This window comes from Meriones unguiculatus, chromosome 6, assembly GCF_030254825.1.
Source record: "Meriones unguiculatus strain TT.TT164.6M chromosome 6, Bangor_MerUng_6.1, whole genome shotgun sequence".
Taxonomy (NCBI): Eukaryota; Metazoa; Chordata; class Mammalia; order Rodentia; family Muridae; genus Meriones; species Meriones unguiculatus.
In genome coordinates, this window is record NC_083354.1 from 95,318,634 (window position 1) to 95,345,078 (window position 26,445).

General features: G+C 39.1%; 1 protein-coding gene across 2 annotated transcripts in view; it reads right to left on the reverse strand.

Annotated features, from left to right (window-relative positions):
- Positions 1–1,058: 1,058 nt before the first annotated feature.
- Armc1 (armadillo repeat containing 1) overlaps positions 1,059–26,445 on the reverse strand; it is a 33,122-nt gene continuing 7,735 nt past the window's right edge. For both annotated transcript variants that reach the window (XM_021658891.2, XM_060385740.1), the window contains exons 2-7: positions 25,944–26,164; positions 17,910–18,001; positions 13,122–13,311; positions 3,961–4,077; positions 3,793–3,867; positions 1,059–3,149 (exon numbers count right to left, since the gene is read on the reverse strand). In XM_021658891.2, coding sequence (XP_021514566.1) covers positions 2,958–3,149; positions 3,793–3,867; positions 3,961–4,077; positions 13,122–13,311; positions 17,910–18,001; positions 25,944–26,126 — 849 coding nt within the window. In that variant the 5' untranslated portion in view covers positions 26,127–26,164 and the 3' untranslated portion in view covers positions 1,059–2,957. The remainder of the gene's footprint in view (positions 3,150–3,792; positions 3,868–3,960; positions 4,078–13,121; positions 13,312–17,909; positions 18,002–25,943; positions 26,165–26,445) is intronic.

Sequence of the window (26,445 nt, forward strand, 5' to 3'; positions counted from 1 at the left end):
AGCTGGCATTGTGTTACCCCTGAGATTCAAGGGGCTGGTAAGATGGCTCCTCAGGGAAAGGCGCTACTTGCCAAGCCACACCGGACAACCTCAGTTGAATACTGGGAACTTACATGGCAGAAGGAGAGAGCCAACTCCCAGAAGCCATCCTGACTCTACATGTGCGCCTTGGTATACATGTACAGGGGGGAAGGGAGAGGTATGAATCAATGTCAAGGAGACAACTGTGCCACATGGCCAGTAACAATTCCATTGGATCCTAGTAACTATTTTTTGTAAAACAACATGCCCTCACTAAATCCTATGAAGGAATTTACCTTCAGTTTGCTATACGGTTCAGAGATTAAATTACTGTCCAGTCTTACACAGCTAAAAGTTATAAAATCTCCTATAACAATTCTTTTACATCAGATAAGGGTAGATCTGAAACTGGAACACAAGCTTCTACAAGAAGCTCTGAAGAACTAAATCCAAAAGCATGACAAGAGTGCAAGGGAACTGACTGCAGGTCTGGATTCTCATGCTCAGGGTCCATACACAGTTACACAGCCACGCAATGCAACTGTAGAGCTGAGACTATGTGCCGTGCAGTATGTATGCAAACTGCTAAAGAGCTAGGCATGACGGTACATGCCTACAATCCTGACATTCAGGATGTAAGCAGGAGAATCTGGAATTCAAGGTTAAGGTAGGCCACTTACAAGGTTCAAGCCAGCTTGGACTACAACCCTTTCTATAAATAAATAAATAGATAGTTTCAAACAGGCTTAAATAGAATCTTGAGTTGCTGATTGGATGCTCAGAACCACAAGAAAAGCAAAATTCAGAGCCAATAATCTTTATACTACAATATACCAAGGCCAGAGAAATAGCTCAGTGGTTAAGAACATGTATTGTTCTTGCAGAAGACTGAACACAACTCCGAGCACCCATATCAGCTCCCAACTGCATGTAACTCCAGCTCCAGAGACCTGATACTCTTCTGACTGCCTCAGGCAAGTGCACACATACACACACATATGGACACACACATATTTAAAAATACAATATCCGCCTGATTTTCATTGCTATCTTTTATTATTTTACAATATATTTCAAAGATTGCCATTAGAGTTGCCTCGACTCCTCTCAGAGTCCTAGAATAAGGAAACGTCTAGATACACACAAACATCAGTCCAAAATACCAACTGTCTTGAACCATCACCACCAAAAGGGCTAGAGTTTTTAAATAAATGTGTCACAATGCAAAATAAAATAAAAATATGTTGAAATAGAAAGTTTGCTCTAATGGTTATAGAAAGGAGGTGATTTTGTTGTTTTGTTTTCAACACATCTGGTTCTGGCAGCAAGTATTATTATGTATTATCAATATACCCTGAAAATATCTGTTTTCTGTTTGTGCGTATCACTTGAATCAGAAACCAGATATGTGGAAAAATGCTCTATTTCAATGCCCTCCTTCCAGAAAGCCACAAAGGTAATGAACTTGAATGGTCTCACGGACCATATATTTTACAATTATTTTTCCCCAGTAACACCGGACGGTTTCAATTATCTTTAAAACAGAAACAACAAAGATGCAAGAAACCCTCCAGGGTCCAACTTCACATTCTCCAAGTAGCAAAGCAGCAGCTCTACATAGTGATGAGGACGCATTTCAGTTTCTTCTTATTAGTTTTTAACAATGTTGACATTAAAGTACATTTAGCTGGATTTCTAAAAAGAAAATATTAGTTATCAAGTATTTTAGAATCTTAGGAAAGCATCACCTACATGTAATTCAGTCTTACTTAAAAAAACAAATGTGTACATCTTTAGTCATGTCTCTTACCTTCAATGAAGTCAGTTTGCTGGCTAGACATGAAAAATAAGTAAGTGTCCAATGCTGGCTTTCTTTCTCTCTAAGCAGTAATTTGGGTCTTGTTTTACTCAATTTGACTACAGTATTTTCTTAACAACAACAGAGGCAATAAAAAGAAGTAGCTCTGGAATGGGCATGTGCCAAGCAGTTTACATCTGAAGTCACACTGAGCAAAGTGGCACTGAGGCATTCGAGGCATCCAATTGTTTTCTTTTTCAAGTTTGTCAGTTTTTTAAACTATTACTTTTCTCTAGCAGGACACAGTGTCACCAAAGAGTAAGGCCAAGAGACCATCTGTTGCTCGAAAGGTCACAGTGGACTTAATTCTCGAGAGCCACTGTAACCTAAGTGAGCAGGAGTCGACAGAGCCATGTTTGGTCACACTCAAATTCTCCCAGAAGCACTTTTCTACTGTTTATGTCCCTGTGTCTTGACTGGCTTACAGTAACCTTATTAAAATTACAGCAAGTAAGACTATAGAGCTTTTTATAGAGGTTTTTTTTTTAAGGTACTGCTATGTTCAATTAAGTATAATTCCATTTGCAAAATGCCATTAATAATGTCCTTTCTATAAACATGGTTGGTGAAATAAAAAAGGCACAGAAAGAGGCTAACTAGGTATGTTTTCAACTTTCAGAGAAGGGTACCAAAGTACATGTCATGTACTGTTCATGAAGAAAAGCTAAAATATGCAGTACTTCATGCACAACTTAAGCTATGCAAAACTTTTCTTCAGAGAAAATGAGTTTTCCTAATCACATGCTTCTGCAAAACAGAATGTAAAGCTGCACATACATTTGGTTTTAACAGTGGACCCATGTTTAAAAATAAAATGTGAGGCAATTAAACAAAGAAAAACAATACCAAAATACCTTCATAAACAAATTCCACCTGCAGCCTCGGTCCTGTTTACCTGCAGCCATTATCCTGTGGGAAAAATGTCCAATCAAATGTAAAATGCAGCATACATAGTCATGTAATCTAGAAACGTTCCATGATAATCTATTGCAAATTGCACTTGACAGTTCACCACCACAATGGAAAGCTGGCCCCCTGTTGGTTTGCACAGTTCTTGAGCCCCAAACTGAAGTTGAAGTCACCAGTAAAATGATCTGGATAAAAAGTTTGCAGCTGTGCTCAACCAGCTGGCTCCACCCTCAGGGTGTGAGCCAACCCGGGACACTGCTTTGTCCTGTTCCTTTGTGGGACTCTCATCCTCAGGCAGGTAGTCAGGCAGCTCTGTGTTCTCTTCCACTTCCACAGGGGCATCTTGGAATGGGACCAGCATCTGACACAGAGAAGCAGGAAGTGCCATTACAACCCCAACCTAACATGACACATATACGTCCTAAGGCACATCCTCGTCCTAAGCATCACCCTCATTCACAAGATTCTCAGAGGCTCTACGTCTTCTAACATTCGCTTTTTTCTTGTAAGCAGTGCCTGGGTTCTAGTACAGGAGTAACCTGTCTCTCTAGAAATGAGTTAAACAGGTACAGGCCCACTTTGACCTTCTAGAGTGCCACGAAACTGCTCATCCGCAGAAGCCAAAGGAGTTCACAGCTTCCAGAACCTCCTCATAACAGAGCTAGTCCTCACAGCATTTACTTGTTCAATGTGGTATTTTTATATCCTTGGATTAGCAAAAGTAGGTCAAGTTAGAAAGAAAGTACTGAAAGAATATAAGGAAACTGTATCTTTTACTTACATATGACATCTGAATTACATCTCCACTGAGCTCTAAGTTTTCTTTATAATTCTCTGAACTTCAGAAAATCTCTCTATACTAAGACAGTAATTAACTATTAATCAAGATATACCACATTCTTCTATATTTCTTAACTATTCCTCTAGAATTGTTATAATCCACTAGTCATTAAAATAATCAAGAGCTCCAGTTTGATAGGAGTAAAGGAAATGACAAGTTTTACCTCTTCCCCACTTTCACTTTTCACAACTTGCTGAGCTTTCATGACCTTGGTTGATGCTATTGCTGATGCCAAAGCCTGGGCCAAGATTTAAAAAAAAAAAATTCTCAATGATGATTTTTTTTTTTTTATTTATAACTTCAAGCATATTCAGTTGTTGAAAGTACTAACCTCTGCTTTCAAATCTGAACGAATTCGCACCACACATCTTTGAACAGCCATTTGAAAAGTAAAGCTAATAACACCTTTAATTTTTAACAAAGCCTCTTCACATAGATTTCTCCGAGACTGAAAAAATGAGAGCAAACAATTATTAAAACAGATAGGAAATAAATCAATGTAAGCCACAGTGAACCATGCATTAGGGCTGATTCTGTCACTGTATAACCACCAAAGAACAAATTACACAAACCACAGAACAAAGCCTACTACAACACAGAGGGCATGAGGCATGACCTACTATAGTAAGCCTCCACAACAGCCTATTGTTGGATATTGCAGGGAACTGAACATTGAAGGTACATGCTTGTCTGCCTAAACATATCTAACACAGTAACACCAGCAGCATTAAAATCTTATGGTGCCCGGTGAAATAGCTGGTCCACTATGGCTATGTGTTATTTGGTTAGGGCTAGGTTTAAATGGGGGGGGAGAGGGGAGGGGGGAGGAAAAGTTCCAACAAAATAGTAATTCCTGGCATATTTCAAACTTCTTTTTTTGTTGTTTGTGGTTTTGCTTGTTTGTCTGTTTGTTTTTTCCAAGACACGGTTTCTCCTTGTAAGCCCTTGCTGTCCCGGACCTTATTCTACAGACCAAGCTGGCCTCGAACTCAAGGAAACCCCTTGCCTCTGCCTCCCAAGTGCTGGATCACAGGTGTGCATCGCCACCATCTGGTTCAAACTTGAATATTAATACATAGTTTTTAATAATTTTTATCAGAAAGAAGTCACCCAAAGCCAATTTATATCATAAAAGAACAAATGAACAACAGAACAAAGTGCTCAAAAACAGAAGCAGGGGTTCCTTGAGCTTAAGGGTAAGCAAAGTACAGTACATCAGCCCCTTTTGTGCAGTTCTGCTGAGATAGCCACATTCATTTACTTACATCTCATCTGACTCCAGTTTCATGGTAAGACAGAGTTGGCATTTACAACAGAGACCATATGGTATGCTTAAAACATTCACTCCCTAGTCCTCTGTTCTAGTTTAAAAATCTCTAGCTCAATTTATTTTGTTTTTCTTTTTCTCCTTTTCAGTGGGGGCAGGGGATGTCACAAGGGAGAGATGGACCTGGAAGGACTAAGGAGTGAGATTGGGGTACATAATGTAAAATTCCCAAATTATCAATAAAACAGTGTGTTGGAAAAAATCTCTGGGCTTAAATTAGAATTAAAAGCATTCAGTGTTTGATTCACTGTCCCTTATAAATATTATTTCACTCTTCAGTCATGGCATTCCCAATGCCTTCCACCGCATTGTCAAGCAGTATCAGTATCCTCGTTTTGGTTTTGGTTTTTGGTTTTGCTTTGGCATTTACTATATAACACATGACCTTTGATACTTTAAGGCAGGGTTGTCAGTTATCCCATTTCCTACTTCACCACATCTTAGTCTGTCTCTTCCTATCCCACTCTCCAGTGCCTATAATTAAGAAATCTCTTTTTGCTTTGACCCTCAGAAGACTTCCTCATCACTTTAGCTGTATTTCAGCCCGTATTTCAGATTTTGGCAAGCTTACTCTTAATCTTACTGCATACTGGCTTATAGTTTTGTGACTAGTTAGGTTTGAGTGTGTGGTGTATATGGGAGAGAAAGATGGATTGGTATGCATGTATTTGTTTATGTGCTCCCATGCATAGAAGATACAACTGAGGCCCATTGCTCTTGATGAACCTTAGTCCCTTTTGAATTTTTGTGTGTTGGCTTAAAAAAGTAATTGTTACAAGATATACTGGATATCTCTTATGTATATTAATGTATCCCATTTAATCAATTTTCATATATCAGAAATTTTCTAGAAATGTTTTGGGTTTTGTAGCTCAATTTCAGTAAGTTAGTTGGTCCTGTCAGACAATAAGGACGCAGAAGTGCTCCCTTGAACACATACATACTTACTTAACTAAACCTTAATCCTTAGGTTTAAGCCCCTAAATAAAGCAAGTGGAAAAGGTTGTAGTTATCCTTATAAAACCTATATAGCATAGGTAAAGAGGTAAATAGTGAATTACCAGTTTAAGTGTCTATTACACCTAAATATGTAATATATATCTATCCTTAGTTAAGATAACTTCAGGAGAACTTTCAACTCCAGTTAAGCTGGAGTTGAAAAAATATTGATAAAATATTATTGAAAAAAACTATTTATGCTTGGATGCTTAGATATTAGAAAAGTAACATCTCTGGATGAAGAAAAAAATGAGGTGAGCAAGGTGATAACTTGATGTTAACCTTTGCTGTCAACTGGACTAGACTGAGAAGTGAGCAGGAGAATAGAAGAGTATGCCTTGTGGTAAGAGAAATAGCTCAAAGGTTAAGTAAGAGCACGGGCTGCTCTTTCAGAGGACCTGGGCTCAAGTCCCAGAATCCACATGGCAGCTCACAACCATCTGTGACTCCAGTTCCAGAGGACCCAACATTCTCTTCTGGCCTCCGTGGGCTCTGCACAGACACACATGTAGGCAAACCACTCACAGTAAGGCACATCTCTAGCAATGTTGTCTGTGAGTGCCTCCCATATGCCGCAGTCCCAGAGAGAACACAAACGGAAAAGAAGAAAGCCCCAGCAGACATTCCCTGCTTCTGAGGTAGCTAGCCTCCTCTACCATGCTATCTGTCTACAACAATGCACCATGTGTTTCAGGCCCAAAATCTCAGGGCTCAGGAACCATAAATTTTACCAAAATAAGCAACTCCTTCCCTGAGTTATTTCTGTTAAGTATTTTGACACAGCAACAAAAAGTCTAACAGAAACCAACCAAAACTCAGCAACCTCCCTGAGTTGAAGACAGTAAACAACTAAAGGAGCTTAAAGCAACTATAGTTCTCAGGGCAAAGCAAATGAAGAACAGAAACAAAGAAGAGGGAGTAACACAGAGACAGCTAATCTCTCCAAAATCAAGAGTAAAGTGGTCCTCTTTTTGAGCTGATTGATGACCAGTGCATTTCTGTTGGGAAGCAATCTGAGGCTAAGCAAAAATCTACTGTGGAGGAACAGAAAGAACAATACTATAGACTCACAATAGGTTAAGAGTGTATCATGTTCTAGTGAGCTATACTAGAAAATAAATGAAAAAACACTGGGTAGGGAGAGAGCATACAGAGGGACCCTGCCTCAGTAGTGCAGCAAAGTTACCTCTGGTTGAAAGGTATGGTCCTACATACAAAACTTCAAGCCAAGATCAATACCCAACTATTAACAACTTAACTGTGGTCCAGATTAAAGCTGAGCAGGGTGTAAAGAGCACACCTTTAATTCCAGTTTTTAGGAGGCAGAGGCAGGCAGAGCTCTGAGTCTGAGGCTAGCCTGATCTATAGAGCGAGTTCCAGGAGAACCAGGGCTACAAAGACACATCCGGTCTTGAAACACAAAACAGAATAAAGATGAAGAGTACTTAAAGACTGTGCATACAAATGCATGCAGTGTTTCACAATACACAAAAATATCTGGCATCTAATAAAAAATTATCACACATTCAGAAAAGCACACAAACACTAACCTAGGAAAAAACCATCAAAAACAACATAGTCAGAAATAAAACAGGTGGTAGAGTTGGTGCATAGGGGCATTAAACAATCTTCCTAAAATTTTTCTATGTTCAAGAAGACACGGTATAAACATGCTATGGAGATGTCATAAAACACCTAAGTCAAACTTCAGAATATGCTATAAAACAATGTTCATAATGAAAAAGACACTGGGGGAGAGTAGCGACAAGCTGAACGCCGAGAGAAGAAAACCGGTGAATACAGAAACAGAAACTATCCTAAATGGAGGAGAAAAGCAAGTAGAATACACAGAATGCCAGTGAACTGTAAAGAAATTTCAAGTGGCAGACAACACATAAGGAAGAGTCCCTGACAGAGCCAGGTAAAAGGGAGAAAAATCAGTCTTGAAGATATGAATGGGAAAATCAAAACAAAGTTGCCAACAAGTTTAATTTCACAAAGCCAAGAAGTTGGATAAAACTGAAACAAAATAAACACAAAGAAAAGACTGTGCTCCTTCTAGCCAGTGAACTTCAAACTCAGACTACAGAGTAAAACCCTGTCTCTCAGGATGCTCTGCAATAAAGCTAGCCTGTGAAAGACCCTCAGCCTCAGACTCTCCTCTGCCTCAGCATAAGAAAGGGGAAAATCACATCAATCAAACCAGCAGCAAAAAAGAAAAGAAAAGAAAATCTGAAAAGCAGTCAGTGGGGGCAGAAGAGGAAAGAATAGTACAAATGACAGCAGAACTCTGGGCACAAGGAAATCAAACACAGGACAGTGTGTGGCTATCTTAAAGTGCAGTAGAAAGTCACCATGGAATCCATATCCACCAAAAATGAAAAGGGGGCTTTTTGGACATATGAACATAGTAGGAAACTTCAATGATGAAGGAAATAGCTGGAAGCAATTTAGGAGTTAGTTTTGGCTATGTGAGAACCTGTTGGGTGGGGAAAAAGGGGAAGGGAAGAAAAAAGGGAGGCAGAAACTGGAGGGAGAAGGGAGATGGAAGAAAGGAAACAGAAAATGAATAGATGCTTTGAAGCAAACAGAAGGAATGACAGTTGAGAGCATGAAAAAATTCTTAAATAAGAAAAAAATTTTCTCGGCACTCCATTTTTGGTACTCTTAGCTGCTAAGAACTGTTCCTCCTCAACAAAACCTTGCATGGTGCCCTTTAAAAAAGCTGGTTCTCCACATAAAAGATATCTACCCTTTTTGTTTTAGATGCATCAGGCAAGAGTAGAGGTCTGATCTCTGATATTAGAAATAAATTGGGACTTTGTACCGATGTTCATTTAGGTGTCATCCACCCAAAGAGCTTCAGACTGAGGATCTGGCTTGCTTCCATGTATGTGGACCTATCTGCATTGCCCACGTAGCACGCCTGGGTTGGCTACCCAGAGGCTATTTAAGCTGTGGGCTGGCTTTCCCCAGGGTCCGAGGATTGTTCAAGGTTTCTGAATAAACTGCATTGAAAAAAAAAAAAAGATATCTACCATGACCAAGTAGGCTATGCAGAGGTGGTTCAACATACGGAAATCCATCACTATAATCCACCATATAAACAAACTGAATGAGAAAAACCACATGGTTATCTCCCTAGATACCAAAAAAGCATTTGAAAAAAACCAACACTCATTCATGTTTAAAGTCTTAGAGACATCAGGGATACAAAGCACATACCTAAACACAGTAAAGACAATATACAGCAAGCCTATAGCCAACATCAAACTACAAGGACAGAAACTTAAATCAATCCCACTGAAATCAGGGACATGGCAAGGCTGCCAACTCTCTCCATATCTCTTCAACATAGTACTTGAAGTCCAATAAGACAACTAAAGAAGATCAATGGAATACGAATCAGAAAGGAAGAAGTCAAAGAATCACTATTTGCAGATGATATGATAGAATATATGAGTGACCCCAAAAATTCAACCTCAGCAAGTGGCTGGATAAAAAAATTAACTAAAAAAAAAAAAAAAAAAAAAAAAAAAAAAATATCAGTAGCCCTCCTGTATATGAAAGACAAAAGGGCTGAGAAAGAAATTAGGGAAACTACACCCTTCGCAATAGCTACTAATAACATAAAGTAGCTTGGAGTGACTCTAACAAAGCAAGTAAGTGAAAGACCTGTTTGAAAAAAAAACTTCAGGTCTCTGAAGAAAGAAATTGAAGAAGATATCAGAAGATGGAAAGATCTCCCATGCTTATGGATCGGTAGGAGTAACATAGTGAAAATGGCCATTCTGCCAAAAGCAGTCTACAGATTCAATACAATACCCATCAATACCAACACAATTCTTTACAGACCTTGAAAGAACAATTCTCAATTTCGTATGGAGAAACAAAACACCCAGAATTGCCAAAATGATCCTGCACAAGAACAAATCATCTGGAGGGATCTCCATACCTGATATCAAGCTGTACTACAGTGCAATAGTAATAAAAAAAAAAAAATCATGGTACTGGCATAGAAACACAATGGTGGATCAATGGAATTAAATAGAAGACCCAGAAATAAACCCACACACCAATGGATACTTGATTTTTGACGAATAAGCCAAAACCATACAATGGAAAAAAGATAGCATCTTCTACAAATGTTGCTGTTCTAACTGGATGTCTACATGTAGAGAATGCAAATACATCCATATTTATCACCCTGCACAAAACTAAAGTCCAAATGAATCAAAGACCTCAACATAAAACCAGACACACTAAACCTGTTAGAAGAAAAAGTGGGGAAGAGCCTTGAACTCATTGGTATAGGAGACAACTTCCTGAGCAGAACACCAACAACACAGGCTCTAAGATTAACAATAAGTGGGATCTCATGAAACTGAAAAGCTTCTGTAAAGCAAAGGACACTGTCATCAGAACAAAATGACAGCCTACAGATTTGGAAAGGATGTTCACCAACCCTATATCTGATAGAGGGCTAAGATCCAGAATATATAAAAAACTCAAGAAGTTAAATAGCAACAAATCAAGGAATCCAATTAAAAAATCGGTTACAGACCCAAACAGACTATTCTCAATAGAGGAATATCAAATGGCAGAGAAACATGTAAAGAAATGCTCAATATCCTTAGCCATCAGGGAGATGCAAATCAAAACAACCATGAGATTTCACCTTACACCCATCAGAATGGCTAAGATCAAAAACTTAAGTGACATCACATGCTGGAGAGGATATGGAGAAAGAGGAACCCTCCTCCATTGCTGGTGGGAATGTAAACTTGTACAACCACTTTGGAAATCAATCTGGCACTTTCTCAGGCAATTAGGAATAGTGCTTCCTCAAGATCCAGCTATACCACTCCTAGGCATATATCCAAAAGATGCTCAAGTACACAACAAGGACATTTGTTCAACCATGCTCATAGCAGCTTTATTAGTAATAGCCAGAATCTGGAAACAACTCAGATGTCCCTCAACTGAAGAATGGATACAGAAAGTGTGGTACATTTATACCATGGAATACTACTCAGCAATTAAAAACAAGGAAATTATGAAATCTGCAGGCAAATAGTGAGAACTAGAAAAGATCATACTGAGTGAGGTATCCCAGAAGCAAAAAAGACACACATGGTATATACTCACTTATAAGTGGGTATTAGACATATAATATAGGATAAACATACTAAAATCTATATACCTAAAGAAGCTAAGCAAGAAGGATGACCCTGAGTAAAATGATCAATCTACCTAGGAGGGTATTGAAGCAGATGCTGAGACTCAGAGCCAAACTTTGGGCAGAGTGCAGGAAATTTTATGAAAGAAGGGGGAGATAGAAGACCTGGAGAGGACAGGAGCTCCACAAGGAGAGCAACAGAACCAAAAAAATCTGGGCCCAAGGATCTTTTCTGAGACTGATATTCCAACCAAGGACCATGCACAGAGATAACTTAGAACCCCTGCAAAGATGTAGCCCATGGCAGCTCAGTATCCATGTGGGTTCCCTAGTAAGGGAACAGGGATTGTCTCTGACATGAGCTTAGTGGCTGGCTCTTTGATCACCAACTCCTGAGGGGGTGGGAGGGCAGCCTTAACAGGCCACAGAGGAAGAAAATGGAGATAGTTCTGATAAGACCTGATAGGCTGGGGTCAGATGGAAAGCAAAGAGGACCACCCCTATTAGTGGACTTGGGGAGGGGCATTAGAGAGAGGGGTTGGGAGGGAATGAAGGAGCGGACTACAGCTGGGATACAAAGTGAATAAACTATAATTAATAACAAAATAAACAATTTTCAAAAGAATGCAAAATAAATCTGAAAAAAAGATATTTAAAAAACATAAGTTTTTGATCTTGAAGCATTTCAAAATTTGGATTTTTGATTCTCAGCTGTACACACAAGCACTATAAATAACTGAATGCCAACATTATATGACCTCAGAGAAAGGTACACATTACTATAAAGACACAAACAACAAAAACTTAGAAAGAAAAAAAAAGAAAAGGAACGGAAAGGGGAGGAAAAAAGATTAATAGAGCTCATGTAAAACAGGTAAAGAGATTCAATTAATGATCAAAACAATACCCACAAAGTAAAGCCCAGGACCAAATGTCTTCATTGATGATATCAACAAGATGTTGGAAAAAAAAGGGGGCTGGAGAGATGGCTCAGAAGTTAAGAGTACATACTGCTCTTACCTAAGACACACATTCAATTCTGGGCATCTGTATTATTCAGAGAACTCAGCAATTAAAAAAAAAAAATTAAAACTGGTCAAAAAAAGGAGGAAATGAGCATTTCCTCAAATATAAATCTAATAAGTTAAAAGAAATACACAATAAACCGCATTCAACCACTGAAACAATTGCCAATACATTTCTAAAATGTTGCTCCACACTGCTTGTTATCAGGAAACTGTACATCAAGCCATAAGAAACACTTCAAGTCTATTAGGACAGCAGAAAAATGGCAACAGCTGAGGAGGATGTGGAGAAACTAGACCCCTCATACAATGCTGGTTGAAATATAATACTGTGCGGCCACTGTTAACAATCTGATACTTCATCAAAAAATTAAACTTATATTACTATATGGCTGAGCAATGCCACTAGGTATATACCCAAGAGGATGTTAACGTGCTAAAAAACAAACAAACAAAAAACATAACTTATAAAACACAGGCTCCTAGCAGCTTTCTAAGAGCCAAGATATAGAAACAATCACTTGACAAATGAATAAGCAAAGCGGTCAAGTACAAACAAAGTGAGGCACATTCATACTGTACAGATGAACCCTCAAAAGCTGTACTAGCTGTACTTTGAATGCCTAGGACCTAATGGTGTTTGTCCTGGCTCGCTTGACATCAATAAGTTATAACTCATTTAATCATGCTCAGCTCTAACTAGACCTATTTGCTTCTTGCATGTCTGTCAGTTCAGGTATTTCACTGCATATTCCTTAAGTCCTACTATTAGGAGCACGTACATTTAAAAATGCTATGTATGCTGACTGGCCAATATTTTTAGCATAAGATAACTCTTTTGTCAGGAGTATAAAACATTAATATTGCAACTTTCTTAGAGAATGTTAGCAAGAAACTGTAAAGAAAGTGTTTGGTGATACAATTTCTTGTTGCCAACTATGAACCACATCTATAAATCTTACCGTATCATCAAGACCATCTATGTGCAAAACTACTGTTTTGGCATGTTTGTTTGTAGTTCCCAGAAAAAACTGAGCTTTCCTTCGACGCGAATTCATTTCACTAAAACTATCACCGTCAGCCATATTGGAGGATTGAAGAATGTCATAGATTTCTGAGGCCAGAAGTTTTGTTTCTCCTGGGGTTGTAGTCCTTGAAAAGAAACACATAAATATAAAATCACTTTTACTGGTTCTATAATTTTACTTCTCAACTTTGGCGAGTTTTGTTTCCTTCATCCTAATACCTTGGTCAATTAAAAAGAAACACCAATAAGTCTTAGAATAACCAATAATGGAAATTAGGGTGTAGTTCAGATGGCACAGTGCTTACCAAATGTGCATGAAGAAGCTCTAAGTTCAATTTCCAGCATCACATAAACAGGATGCAGCGACACCCTCCTGTCACTCAGGAGGCAGAGGCAGGAGGATCAGAAGTTCAAGGTGCTCCTTGGCTACCCAAGTTTGAGAACAGCCTATAATACAAGGCTCTACTTTAAAGAATGAAAAGGAATGTATAAGAATCATCAATAATGTACGGAAAGCATTTAGTCTGGACCATCTCCCCTCAACTTTTTACAAAGTCCAGGCTAACTTGGGGATTTGACTAAAAATGGTCCCCATGGATTCATAGGGAGTGGCACAATTGAGGTGTGACCTTATTGGAGAAAGTATGTCACTGGGGAGTGGACTTTGAGGTATCAGGTGCTCAAGCCAGGCCCAGTGGCACTCTCTCTTTCTGCTGTGTGTTAATCCTGATGTAGAACTCTCAGCTATGCCTCTAGCACCATGTGTGCCTGCGTACCACCATGCTTCCCACAATGATGACAATGGATTAAACCTCTGAACTGTAAGCTAGTTCCAACTAAATGTTTTCCTTTATAAGACTTTCTGTGGTCAGGGTGTCTCTTCACAGCAATAGAAACCCTAGGGAGCTGGAGAGACGGCTCAGAGGTTAAGAGCACTGGCTGCTCTTCCAAAGGTCCTGACTTCAATTCCCAGCACCCACATGGTGGCTCAAACCATCTATAATAGATCTGGTACCCTCTTCTGACATGCAGGTGTATATGCAGACAACATTGTATATATGATAAATAAATAAATAAATCTTTTAAAAAAAGGGGGGGAGAAAGAAAAGAAACCCTAACTAAAATACTCATAATGAGCCACTATACTTGGCTAGGCTGTAACACTCTCCTAATTTCATTTAAAATATGATTCACTAAGATTCATCATTTAGCCTAGTATGGCACAAAAGCACACTTAATAAAAATCAATAAATAGGAAACCAAGTAACACAATCAGGTTACCAAATTTCTACGGACCACTACAACCACAAGCTTTGCTCAAATCATTTCTCTTCTATAGACTGAGGTAGCTTAAGTTACTTTTAAGGTTCAATGGTAGAGGCAGAAAGCTGCAATGGAGGTTTTTCAATGTTTGAAAAATAACCCAATCAGATGGAAACTGCTGGCAAGCATATTAACAATGCCATTTAAGGAAATATTAACAGGGCCAGGAAGATAGCTTAGGGAAAGTATGAGCCATGCAATAGTGAGACATGGAGTTTGGATCCCCTCTGCCTGTAATTCTAACACTAAGCAGGCACACTAATTAGACAAACCAGACTAGCCATATATATCAACACAGCGTTCAAATACAGATGCTTCTGATGCTTATTTTGGTGAATAGAGGTGAATTTTCCCAAGCTTTAAAGGTGAGCAAAGACAAAAGACAAAAAACAAACAAACAAACAAACCCTGAGGAGCTTGCAAAGGAACCTTGAGATACTGAGATCTACCAAATGAACTATACTGTCTATCTGTCTTATCTATTTATCAATCATTATATCTCCACTACTAACAAGGCTATGGGACCAAATTAGAATAGGTATATAATAACTATTTTACTACTAGTGGAGCAAGCAATCACCATACTGTTCTAAAAATATAAGCTTTATTTAAAGAAAAAAAATAAGTCACTTTTAGAAGCCACAGAGAAGTATTGCTTAGAACCCCCTAAAACAAAACAAAACAAAAAACGTAGAGAGAGGAGAGAGAAAAGAGGCACCTTAAAGGCTAGTGAAGTGATTGGGCAGTTAAAAGTACTTACTCAAGCTGTCCTCTGACCTCTACAGCCAGGCATACACCCATGCAAGACAGACAAAAAGAGAGAGACAGAGACAGAAAGACTAACTAGATGAACGGATGGAAGGATGGAAGGAAGGAAGGATGGATGGATGGATGGATGGATGGATGGATAGATGGATGCAGAGTTAGACAAATGAATTAAACAAAGGACTTGTTCTTCTGCTACAATCATACCATCAATAGCAACTTTGGGGCCACCACAAATCCAAGGGCAGGGGATGTTCTTCCCAAGCAGCCCCTGGTAGGACCTGTCATTTCTGTTCAGCGCAGAACTGCTCTAAACAGCATTCTTAGCTGCCCACTGCGATGGCTGTCAGGTCTATAGTGTACTCAGAGACTCTGCCCAGATGCTTCCTTTCTTGTCGAACATATACTGTCATCTGCAGACTTTCTCTGCCCAACCCTGTTCCACCGTTCTTTATGCCTAAGACATTAATCCACAACACATCTAACTTTATCTTAGATCTTCTTCTCTGATGATCTTGTCTTCATTCTCTCTTAGTAACTTCATAGTGGTCACCCTACTTTATCGACTTATCTTTTCCATTTACACATACATCCTTGAGCCAACAAGGGTAAGAAATTACTTTACAGGTTAAACGTATGTTACCTAAACTCACTCTGAATTTGTAAAGTTTAAATAGAAAATATATTTTAAATTTTCAACATTAGTTCGGGTTTAATGTTTTGTGTGTGTGGATGTTTTGCCTGCGTATGCCCGCGTACTACATGCATGCAGTACGCACAGAGGCCAAAAGAGGCTTCAGATCCTCCAAGAGTGGCATTCCGGATGGTTGTGAGTGACCGTGTGAGAGAGGATGGCAAACCTGGGTCCTCAGAAGAGCAGCCAGGTGTTCTAACCCACTAAGCTGTCTCTTTTCAGAAGCAGTTTCTATATTCCAAGCTAACCTCTAACTCCTGGCAATCCTTCTGCCTCAAACTCTTGAGTGCTGGAATTTCCGGCTTGAGTAATCACACCATGTGCTCAACACCTTGTTTGTTTTCGAGATAGGGATTCTCTGCGTAGCCCTGGTGTTCCCAGAACTCACTTAGAGACCATGCTGGCCTCAAATTCAGAGATTCACCTGCCTCTCTGCCTCTAAAGTGCTGGGAGTAAAGGCACATGCCACCAGCACCTGGTGTCAATACTAGTTTTAAATCTAATTTTTCACATCTTTTTTTGTACTACTTACTCTCACCTTCAATAGCTATGCCTGTTTAAGGAATACACATGTCACTAGTTTGTAACTATAATATAAATTTATATATATATATATATATATATATAATATAACTCTGTAGCTAATATATTAGACAGATGGTATATATATATATAAATTTCACATGCTATGTATATATATCAAGTTAAATGGTTCTAGGTTTCCATGAGCTTTCAATCAGATTCATGATAACCTTACCAGAAGAAAGACTGACTTTCCCTGGCCCTGATGCCTGATGATGGGTCCCTTGAATAAAGCCAGGATGAAGTAATAGGGCAGTGCACCACACTATCCCACTATGCATCATCTACCGTGATTAGCTCTCAGGATGCTCTGCTGCCAAATCAACTCAGTACTTTATAAAGCTTCATTCAGTGTAGAACTTTCTTCTTTATATATCTATCCATTGATAGAGTGCTTGACTAGCTTGCATAAAGCCCTGAGTTCCATCCCCTGCACATAAAATCCAGGTACGGTGGCACACCTGCAATACCAGCACTCTAGAAGTAAAGGCAGAAAGATGTTCAAGGTCATCACTGACTACAGAGCAAGTTTGAGGCCAGCCTGAGTTATGAGTCTCTATTAAAAATAAAATAAAATAAAATAAAAACACACATGCATTACATTTACACACACATCCTTGAGCCAACAAGGGTAAGTAATTACTTTACAGGTTAAATGTTATCTAAACTTACTCTGAATTTTTAGATAAAGGTATATGAATGAGTCATTTCTTGATATCCTTTTTACCCAATAGAAATTTAAATCTTTAAATCATAAGTTTACAAGTAACAAAGAATTAAAAAACACAGTGGAAAGGAAATGTTTGACAGATACTAAAAGCCATGGATACTCAGCTGTCTTCAAATTTGAACAAAAACCTCTGTTGTCCCATTTCTGATACATCAGCTGCAAATGTCCTAGGACTGTCTCTATAATACAGGACAGTGAAACAAATGAACTTTGAAATATTTATTATTTATTATTCCAAAATGACAGGATGGATGTCAACATTTTAAATATAATATAAACATATTTACGAGGACTGTTAATGCCCATGCTTATCAATAAAAACAAAGTTAGCAGCCAGGCACAGTAGCATACACTTTCAATTCTAGCTCTCAGAAAGCAGGAGCAAGCAGATGTCTGAGTTCAAGGTCAACCTGGTCTATAGAGCTAGTTCTAGGACAGCTAGGACTACACAGAAAACTAATAGTCACTAACAAAATATTTTTGGACATAAAACCTACAGAAGTCTGTTTTGTTAGTTAAAATTTCTAAATAATATTTGAAACTTAAAAAAGAAAATAAAATGAGTCAACAATCAGCTTACATAGACCTATCTTTCCTGTGCCTCAGAGGACACTGCCTGCCATACTTACTTCTGAATGACTTTTTGTAAGCTTAACATCATCCCGAGCTCTCCTTTCATCTTTTCTCTGTTTGCACGACAATCAGCCAAGTATCGCAGTGCCTGCAAGTAGAAACAACAGTCAATTCACACATCAGACTGCTCAAAATTTAAGGTCACCTATAACTTACAGCAAGAGGAAGAAGAAAGTATGTGTTTTTATTTTCAGCATCAATTGATTTTTAATTCTCCTTTAAATGTGATGTTCATAATACCCTCAATGCGGCTGTGGAAACTGAATATGCGGTATGAACTGAACTTTCTGACCTTATCTGCAAGGTCAAAATTAGATTGTTACATTTAGTTATCATTTCATCTTAACAAAGGCCACAAAAGGCTATATTCCATTTAGTAATCTCAAAAAATAGTTTCAATAGCCATCATTTCTCTAGATGCTTTTTACATAGTAATTAAAATAAATTGCTGGGGACAAAGCATACAGTGTACTTTATAAAATGAAGTAACTCCAGTTTTACTATATTACAACTTTCTTTTTTTTTAATCTTTTTTTTCTCTTTTTTTTATTATTTATTATTTTTTATTTTTTTTTATCAGTTACATTTTATTAACTCTGTATCCCAGCCGTGTCCCGATCCCTCATTCCCTCCAAGTCCCTCCCTCCCTCCCTCATCTCCACCATGTCCCTTTCCACCCTCCTCTGTGGCCTAACAGGACTGCTCCTCCCTTCGGGGGTGGGGAGACCAAAGAGCCAGTCATTGAGTTCCTGTTAGAAATAGTCCCTGTTCCCCTCACTTTGGGAAACCAATTGGTTACTGAGCTACCACAGGCTACATCTGAGTGGAGGTTCTAGGTCATGACCAAACCTTTGGCAGAGTACAGGGAATCATAAGAAAGAAGGGGAGTTAGTCTGTTGGGGAAAGGATAGGAGCTCCACAAGGACCAAATATATCTAGGCACAGGGTCTTTTCTGAGACTGACATTCAACCAAGGACCATGTATGGATATAACCTATATTACAACTTTCAACTGCATTTTAAATAGAAACAAAACAACAATCAAGCCAGGCATAGTGGCTTGCAGTCTCACCATGGAGGTATGCTGAGACAGCAGGATTTGCTGTGAGTCAGAGGCGAGCCTTGACTGCACAGTAAGTTTCAGTACAAACTGTGCTACAGGAGACCCTGTCTCTAAACATCAACATAAATAAAATAAATTAATTACAATTTGGTCACAGTTCTCTATGAGTTACATTAACTTTTTCAGGTACTTTTTCTCTCACAATAAGCATTTCTACCTTTTCCCTTCGGGGTTGTTTGGCTATTTCCCTTTACATGTAAGTACTGCTGTCATCCACAGACTTCCTCATCATCATTCACCAGCCATTTCAAGCCTACTAATAGTTCATATTTCCATTGGGCCTTTTGCCTTTCAAGTAAAAAGTGCCAGGTCTTTATAAAAATGTGTCAGCCCCAGAGGCCCGCCTGCTACCACATGGCCCACCTGCAGATGCCACTATGATGTAAGTATGATGAGAGAAAAAGAAAGTGGACTGGTTTGAACACTATGAAGAGAAATGGAGACTTGAGAGTGGTGAATAACAGCCTGATGTGAGTTATCTACACTATCACCAGAGGCCATGGTGAGGTCCTAGGTCTGCGCTACCACAGAGGGTTATGTCTGGATCAGTGGCCATAGCCCATGTTACCATCAAAGGCCTTGTAGATGTCCCTGGTCTGGGCTGCTGCCTGGGATCATGTAGATGTCTAAGGGCTGCTGAGCAGAACTGGCCCCACCCCTTACCGGCTGCAGCACTCAAGAGAGCTGGCCCTGCACCTCTCCGGGGCAGCACATTACCAAGTAAAAATGTTTGGGCAAGGGCTAGAGAAATGGCTCAGAGGATACGAACACTGGTTGTTCTTCCAAAGGTCCTGAGTTTAATTCCCAGCAAACACATGGTGGCTCATGACCATCTACAGTGAGATCTGGTGCTCTCTTCTGGTGCACAGGCACACATGCAGGCAGAAGCTGTATAATAAATAAATAAAACTTTAAAAAAAAAAAAAGTAAAGGTCTGGTATGTGCCACCACCATGTGGTGGCAATGCCTTAAAAAAAAAAAAAAAGTATGGACACAGCCTCCATGGCAAGATATCTTTTTTGGGGAGGAAGTTGTAAGGGCAGAGGGCACATATGAAGGGACAGGGAGATGAATGGGACTGGGGAGTATAATGTAAAATTCACAGGAGTCAATAAATGTGTTCAAAAAAAAAAATATCAACCAGGCAGTGGTAGCACATGCCCTTAATCCCAGCGCTCGGGAGGCAGAGTCAGATGAAGCCAGCCTGGTCTACAGAGTGAATTCCAGGACAGCCAGGGTTACACAGAGAAACCCTGTCTCAAAAAAAAAAAAAAATTCCTGTCAGCTATAAAAACTGCAAACTATTGTTTTTCTTTCTGCAATTACTACAGCTATAACTTCTGTTTCACCTAAAGGTTTACCTGACATGCAAACTGCCTAGAGAAACTTATATTCTTTCAGATGTTGGTCAAGGGGCAGCAAATAACTGTATCCTGAAGAGGAGAGGAGTGAGGTAGATCTTACAATACTGTAGGGCTTTCCCTTTGCAGAAATTGCCCCTTTCCTTTGCTGCACACAACTCAATGGGCTAGGTGGTTTGTGAGGTAGACATCAGAATGAAGGGGTCACAGCAGTCCTATCTGCAGAGCAGAGGAACATAATAAGGACCCACCCAGAAGAGCCAGAATTCCTGAGAAAGGCCAGACAGTCTATGTTTGAGTACTAATTTTTTACAAGTGAAGCATAGTGAGGGGATAATACTACCAGAAAGTAAATCAAACAAGCTCGAGCTCAGGATGGGATAGGAATCATTTGGTATGACATCTGCCAGAGGAAACAAGAGCTTACCACACGTGAGGCATCGGGTGAATGCTTGGATGTGTTTCACCTTGGCAATGGAGTTATCACAGACTGCATACATTCTAACAATGCCCAAAGCAACCCCCCAAAAAAAATCAATCTGGCCCCAAGTTACCTAAAAGCAACACTGAACAAAGTTCAACAGTATTTACAGGAATATTGAAAAGAGTCTCAAAACCCAACACATTAAAAGATTTTAATGGCTGGTGTAATGAAATCACCAGATTAGAAAAAAATACAGGTAAATATAACCTATATCTAGAATAGGGAAGTAAAAGTAATCAAAAGGCAAAATAGAGATTATGGATTAGAAAAACATCAAAAAGCTTTTGATAACACACTCAATGTTTGGAAATGAGAATGAAAAACACCAGAGGGAGAAAAATGGAAGCCAGTAAGGAGGCAAGCAACTTCTATAGGACAAGCATATTTGAAATGAAAGCAGTTTAGAGATTACAGAATAAAGAGCAGTGTACTTTAAAGTGTAACAACAGAAACCAGGCAAATTAAAGCGCATAGAGGAAGAAAAGGGATTAAATAAAGGGGCATAAAGGACCAGTGCATGTATGACAACATATGCTAATGTGTGTGGACCTAGAGAGTGGGGGAAGGGAGAAGACGTTCAATAAAAATAAAGGCTTTCAAAAAAATAATGGATGACAGTTTCCTAAATCTCATAAAAATTTAAACCCACAGACCCAAGAAATTCAACAAATGCCAAGTAAAACAATAAAAATCAAAAACTCTATAATACACATATCAATCATTTCATGAAAAACAGTAATATCATCATAGATGAAATCACAAAAGCCATTATCAGGGTGGCAAGATGGCTCAGCAAGTAAAAGGACTTGCCATGGAAGCCTGATGGCCTGAAGTCAATCCAAGAATGTATGGTAGGAAAAAACCCACTATGGAAAGCTGTCCTCTGATCTCCATAAGAGAGCCATCACACAGACTCACAGACACAGATACACACAGACACACACACAAGCACAAACGTATGTACATACAAGAAGTATAAAAAAATGTTAAAAAAAAAAAGAGTATAGCACTTTTCTTATTAGAAATCATACACGCTGGCAGCCTGACATGGTGGCCCACTCCTGTAGTCCAGCACTGGGAGGCTAAGACAGGCAGACTGCCCTGAGTTCCAGGCGAGCCTGATTTACATAGCAAATTCCAAGGCAGCCTGGACTACAAGAGTGCAACCTTAGCTAAAAAAAAAAAAAAAATACAGAAACAAACAAAAAGAAGAAAAGAGAACACATAAGCCAGGAGGCAAATAGCAGCAATAATTTTTAAGTATAGGAAAACAAAAACAAACATGTACTAAAAATGTTAAAAAAAAATTAAAAATAAAAATAAAAATAAAAAGCACTCCTCAGGCAGGAAAGAAAAAAGAAAAGGATGCTGGTACAAATCCCAGTCTACATTTAGGAATGAAGAACACCAGAAATGGCAAAGAGGCAAAGATGAGAATAAATATAAGAGATTTGAAATTGAAAGTGGTGGCACATCCTTCAACTCTAGCTCTGAGAAAGGAGAACAAGGTGGATTAATAGTTGAAGGCAATGCCAAGCCTGGCATCACATGCCTTTAATCCTAGCACTCTGAAGGCCGATCTCTGTGAGTTCAAAATCAGGGCTAAATGAGACCCTGTCTCAAAACAAAACCAGAGTTAGAAACAAGCCTGGACTACAGGGCAACAACACTCCAATTCCTATACCTCCCTCCCCTCAAAACTCCTCCGCACTTTCAAGAGGCATATTTGAAACTGGGTGTGGTAGCACACACCTGTAATCCAGCATTTAGAGGCAGAGGCAGGCAGGTCTCTTGTTGAGTTCAAATGAGACTCTGGGATCATAGGTATGACTTTTCAAAATACATCTTAAAGCTAAATGAGTACATGAACTAGGTGCTGTGTATGAGGTTCTAGTTCAGGCCTGAATATCACACACAGAGAGACTGAAAGAACACTGTTTAAAGCAATATGCATGCATGTATACAGACAGCAGAAACATACAGAAGTACAACATATGATGAAAATAAAGCAAAGATGGGAGAAAAGGGAACATACTGTTATATGATTCTCACAATACATAAGAGCATATGATTACGTTAAAAGTGGACAAGTAGGTTAAAAACACATATTATTAAACTGGGAGTGACCACTGAACTGAAATAAAGTTTCAAAGTTATACTATGAAAGGGGAACTATTAAAATACACACCTGCTTGTCATCTTTATTAGAACTTCAATGTGCTGGCCTCTAGTTTTTCATTAATTCCAGCCTTCTATTTTAGCTCCCTATTTCAGGCTGGCACCTATAATCTCACCATTTAACCACTCTTGCCATGATCCTATTCTTAAGTGCCTTGCAGTCATTCTACCCAAAGTATCAATCCTAGACAAATCCAGCTAGCAGGCCTTATAACAGGCCTCAAGTGGGAAGAAAAGCCATTTAGTAATCCAGCCATACGATCATATCAATCCAATACTGCACTAAGCACCTGTCAACACTGCTGACCAATTTTACCCTTCCCCACAATTAACAGCCTTTCCTAGTTTCTAGACTTAAGAAATCCTCCTCAAAACAACTGACCTATTCCAGCCAGCTGTGAAGGTGCCATACCTATAATGCCAAACTAAGGAAGGTAAGACGGGACAGGTTTCATATAGTAGATTCTACTTGCAAAACAAAACAAAAAAATACTACTGCGGCTTGAATCTGGAATGTCCCCCAAAGGCCCGTGTTTTGAAGAGTTGATCCTGTTTGTAGCACTATTCTGAAGGCTGTGGATGGCGTGGCTAACTAAATTAATTGGGAAGGGTGGCTTACCCAGCCTAGCCACCACTAAGCTGTTTCACATTCACTGTGATGTAGTCTACCACCATGACCTCATGAACTTAGCTGCTCTGCCATGTCTTCCCCACCGTGAACTAAATCCCTCTGAAAACGTGCGTGAGTCAAAAGAAACCTTTCCTTCCTCATGTTGTTTCTGCCCCTTATTTGAGCAAACCGAGACTGGCCTTGAATTCCTGATCTTCCTTAGCACATCCTTTTACATGCTAAGATTACCATAGGCCCCTATCTTTTAAACTTTTATAGAACTACAAAGCATGAAAAGCAAGGAAAGTGTTTAGTGACCCCCCATGTGACCCCCCATGCGACCCCATGTGACCATAAGCTTCAGTAAGTACCACTTGACAATATCTCCTGTCCATAATCATAACTGACCATAAGAAAACATCTCATCTGTAAATATCTCACTATATCTCTATGTAATTAGTTTGTTTTCTTGTTTATTTGTTGTTTTGGGTTTTGAGAAATGGTCTCACTCGGTTTACTTGGCCAGCTTGGAACTCACTAGGTAGACTGGCCTTGAACTCAAAGATCAACCTGCCTCTGCTGTCAAGAACGGGATTAAAGGTGTATTACATCATCCCTAGGAAGAAATTAGTTTTTAATTACCTTAATAAAATTCTACAGACGTGACTTAAGTAACAACCTTTTCTTCAAGTCTTAACACACTTTTACTGTCGAGCTAATGCCACACCAGCAGGGCATTTTTGTTTTGCTTTGACAGTCTCACTATACGGCCCTAACTGGCCTACAACTCATTATGTAGCCTCTGCCTTTAAGGTGCCAGGACTAAAGGTCTGTGCCACCACACATGACAACATTAACCATGTAGCCCACAGACATGAAGGTCTGTGCCACTACACATAAGAACATTAACCATCATACATGAAAACATTAAGTTTTTAATTTAATTTTTACATTATTTTGTGTGACTGCCTCTGCACCAGAACAATGCCTGGATGGAACAAACAAGCTGCAGAAGTAGTTTCTCTCCTTCCAACATGTGAGTTCTAGACATCTATGCAGGCTTGGTGGCAAGCACTTTTACCCACCACTGAGCCATCTTACTGGCCGTAACGACTTTACACTTTTAAAATCGTGTTATTCTACATATGTGGGCATTCTGCTTATATGTATGCCTGTGTACTACAACCTAAGGTACTCTGTCAGAACACCCTGAGCTCCTAACTGCTGAGTCATCTTACTAGCCTCCATAATGACTTTTTAATATCATGTTGTACACTGCACATTCACTTCCATACACTTAAAAATTGCTTTAGGAAGATTGTTTAAATCAGGATGTAAGCCAGGTCCACAGATAATATTTGACTGCTACATCCCTCAAAATTTATAAGATTATTACCATTATTTAATTCCCCTCCATAGCTCCCTTTCTTCTTATATTAATTACTATTGAAGGGACCACATTTTATGTCACTCAGAAATTCATTTGGGATCTATGTGATGGTCTTGCTGCTCTTTAACATGTTTCTCTAGTCTCCATATTTCCCATAACTCCTTTTGAATTGTTATCTTTGATCCTATATTATCTCCCCTTTTCCTTATCTGTCCTCCTTACCTTATAAGCATCATGTCCATCAAATAGTGCATGGATAAACACATGCTACACACACTACACACACGGGGTTGGTAGTGGGGGAAATCAGAATAGTAAGGAGCTGGGGGTGATAGTACACCTTCAGTCAAAAGATGACTTCAGCCCAGGAGCTGCAAGGGCAGCCTGATCAACATAGCAACATATGTCAAAAAGAAAAGAAAAGAAAACAAACAATAGACCATCATGGGGATGGAGAGATAACCCAGAGGTTAAGAACACTGGTTCTTCCAAAGTCCTGAGTTCAATTCCCAGCAACCAGATGGTGGTGCATAGCCATCTGTAATAAGCTCTGGTGCCCTCTTCTGGCATGCAGGCACACATGGAGGCTAAATACTGCATAAATAATAGATAAATCTTTAAAACAACAGCAAAAACCATAGATCATCATGTTTACTGGAAACACCAAGCACCAGAACATTTTATGTATGTATTATACTTACCATTTACATTAAAGAACAAAATCAACATGTTGCTATTTGTGTTAAAGAACTACACATATGCTTTTCCATGTTTCCATAGTTTATATGCCAAAATACAGAGTGCATAATCTAATGTCTTTTAACATGTTATCAAGCCCACTGACAATTAAAACACCAAAAATGAAATTATTAAAAGCAACTTACAAGCAAAGCTGAGTGAACAACAGGGGGATTGCGATGATCCATAAATAAAATAAGTCCAGGCAAGCATCCCTGATCCTGGACGATGGCTCTTCTGTTTAATGGATCCGCTGCTAAATCCCGTAGCTGGTTAACTACTGACAGAGCATCAGGCTCTTCACTCATAGTAGAAGAGGATGAATTCATCGTTTACAACATACACATGAATAAAGTCCTCTTAAATTCTGCAAAAATAAAAAAAAATGTAAGGTTGACAAAAGTAGACAAAAGCTGCCAAGGTAGACAAGGATTTATTTATTTACTTACTGAGACAGGGTCTCACATAGTCCATTCTGGCCTCACTCATTATGTTGCTGATGTTGTCCTTGTATTCCTGATCTTCCTGCCTCTACTTCTCAAAAACTAGGATTAAAAGCATGCACCAACTATGCCCAGCTACGGTGTTTTTAAAGTAACTGCATTATAATATCTTTAGAAAAAAGCAGATGAATCCAAATCACACACA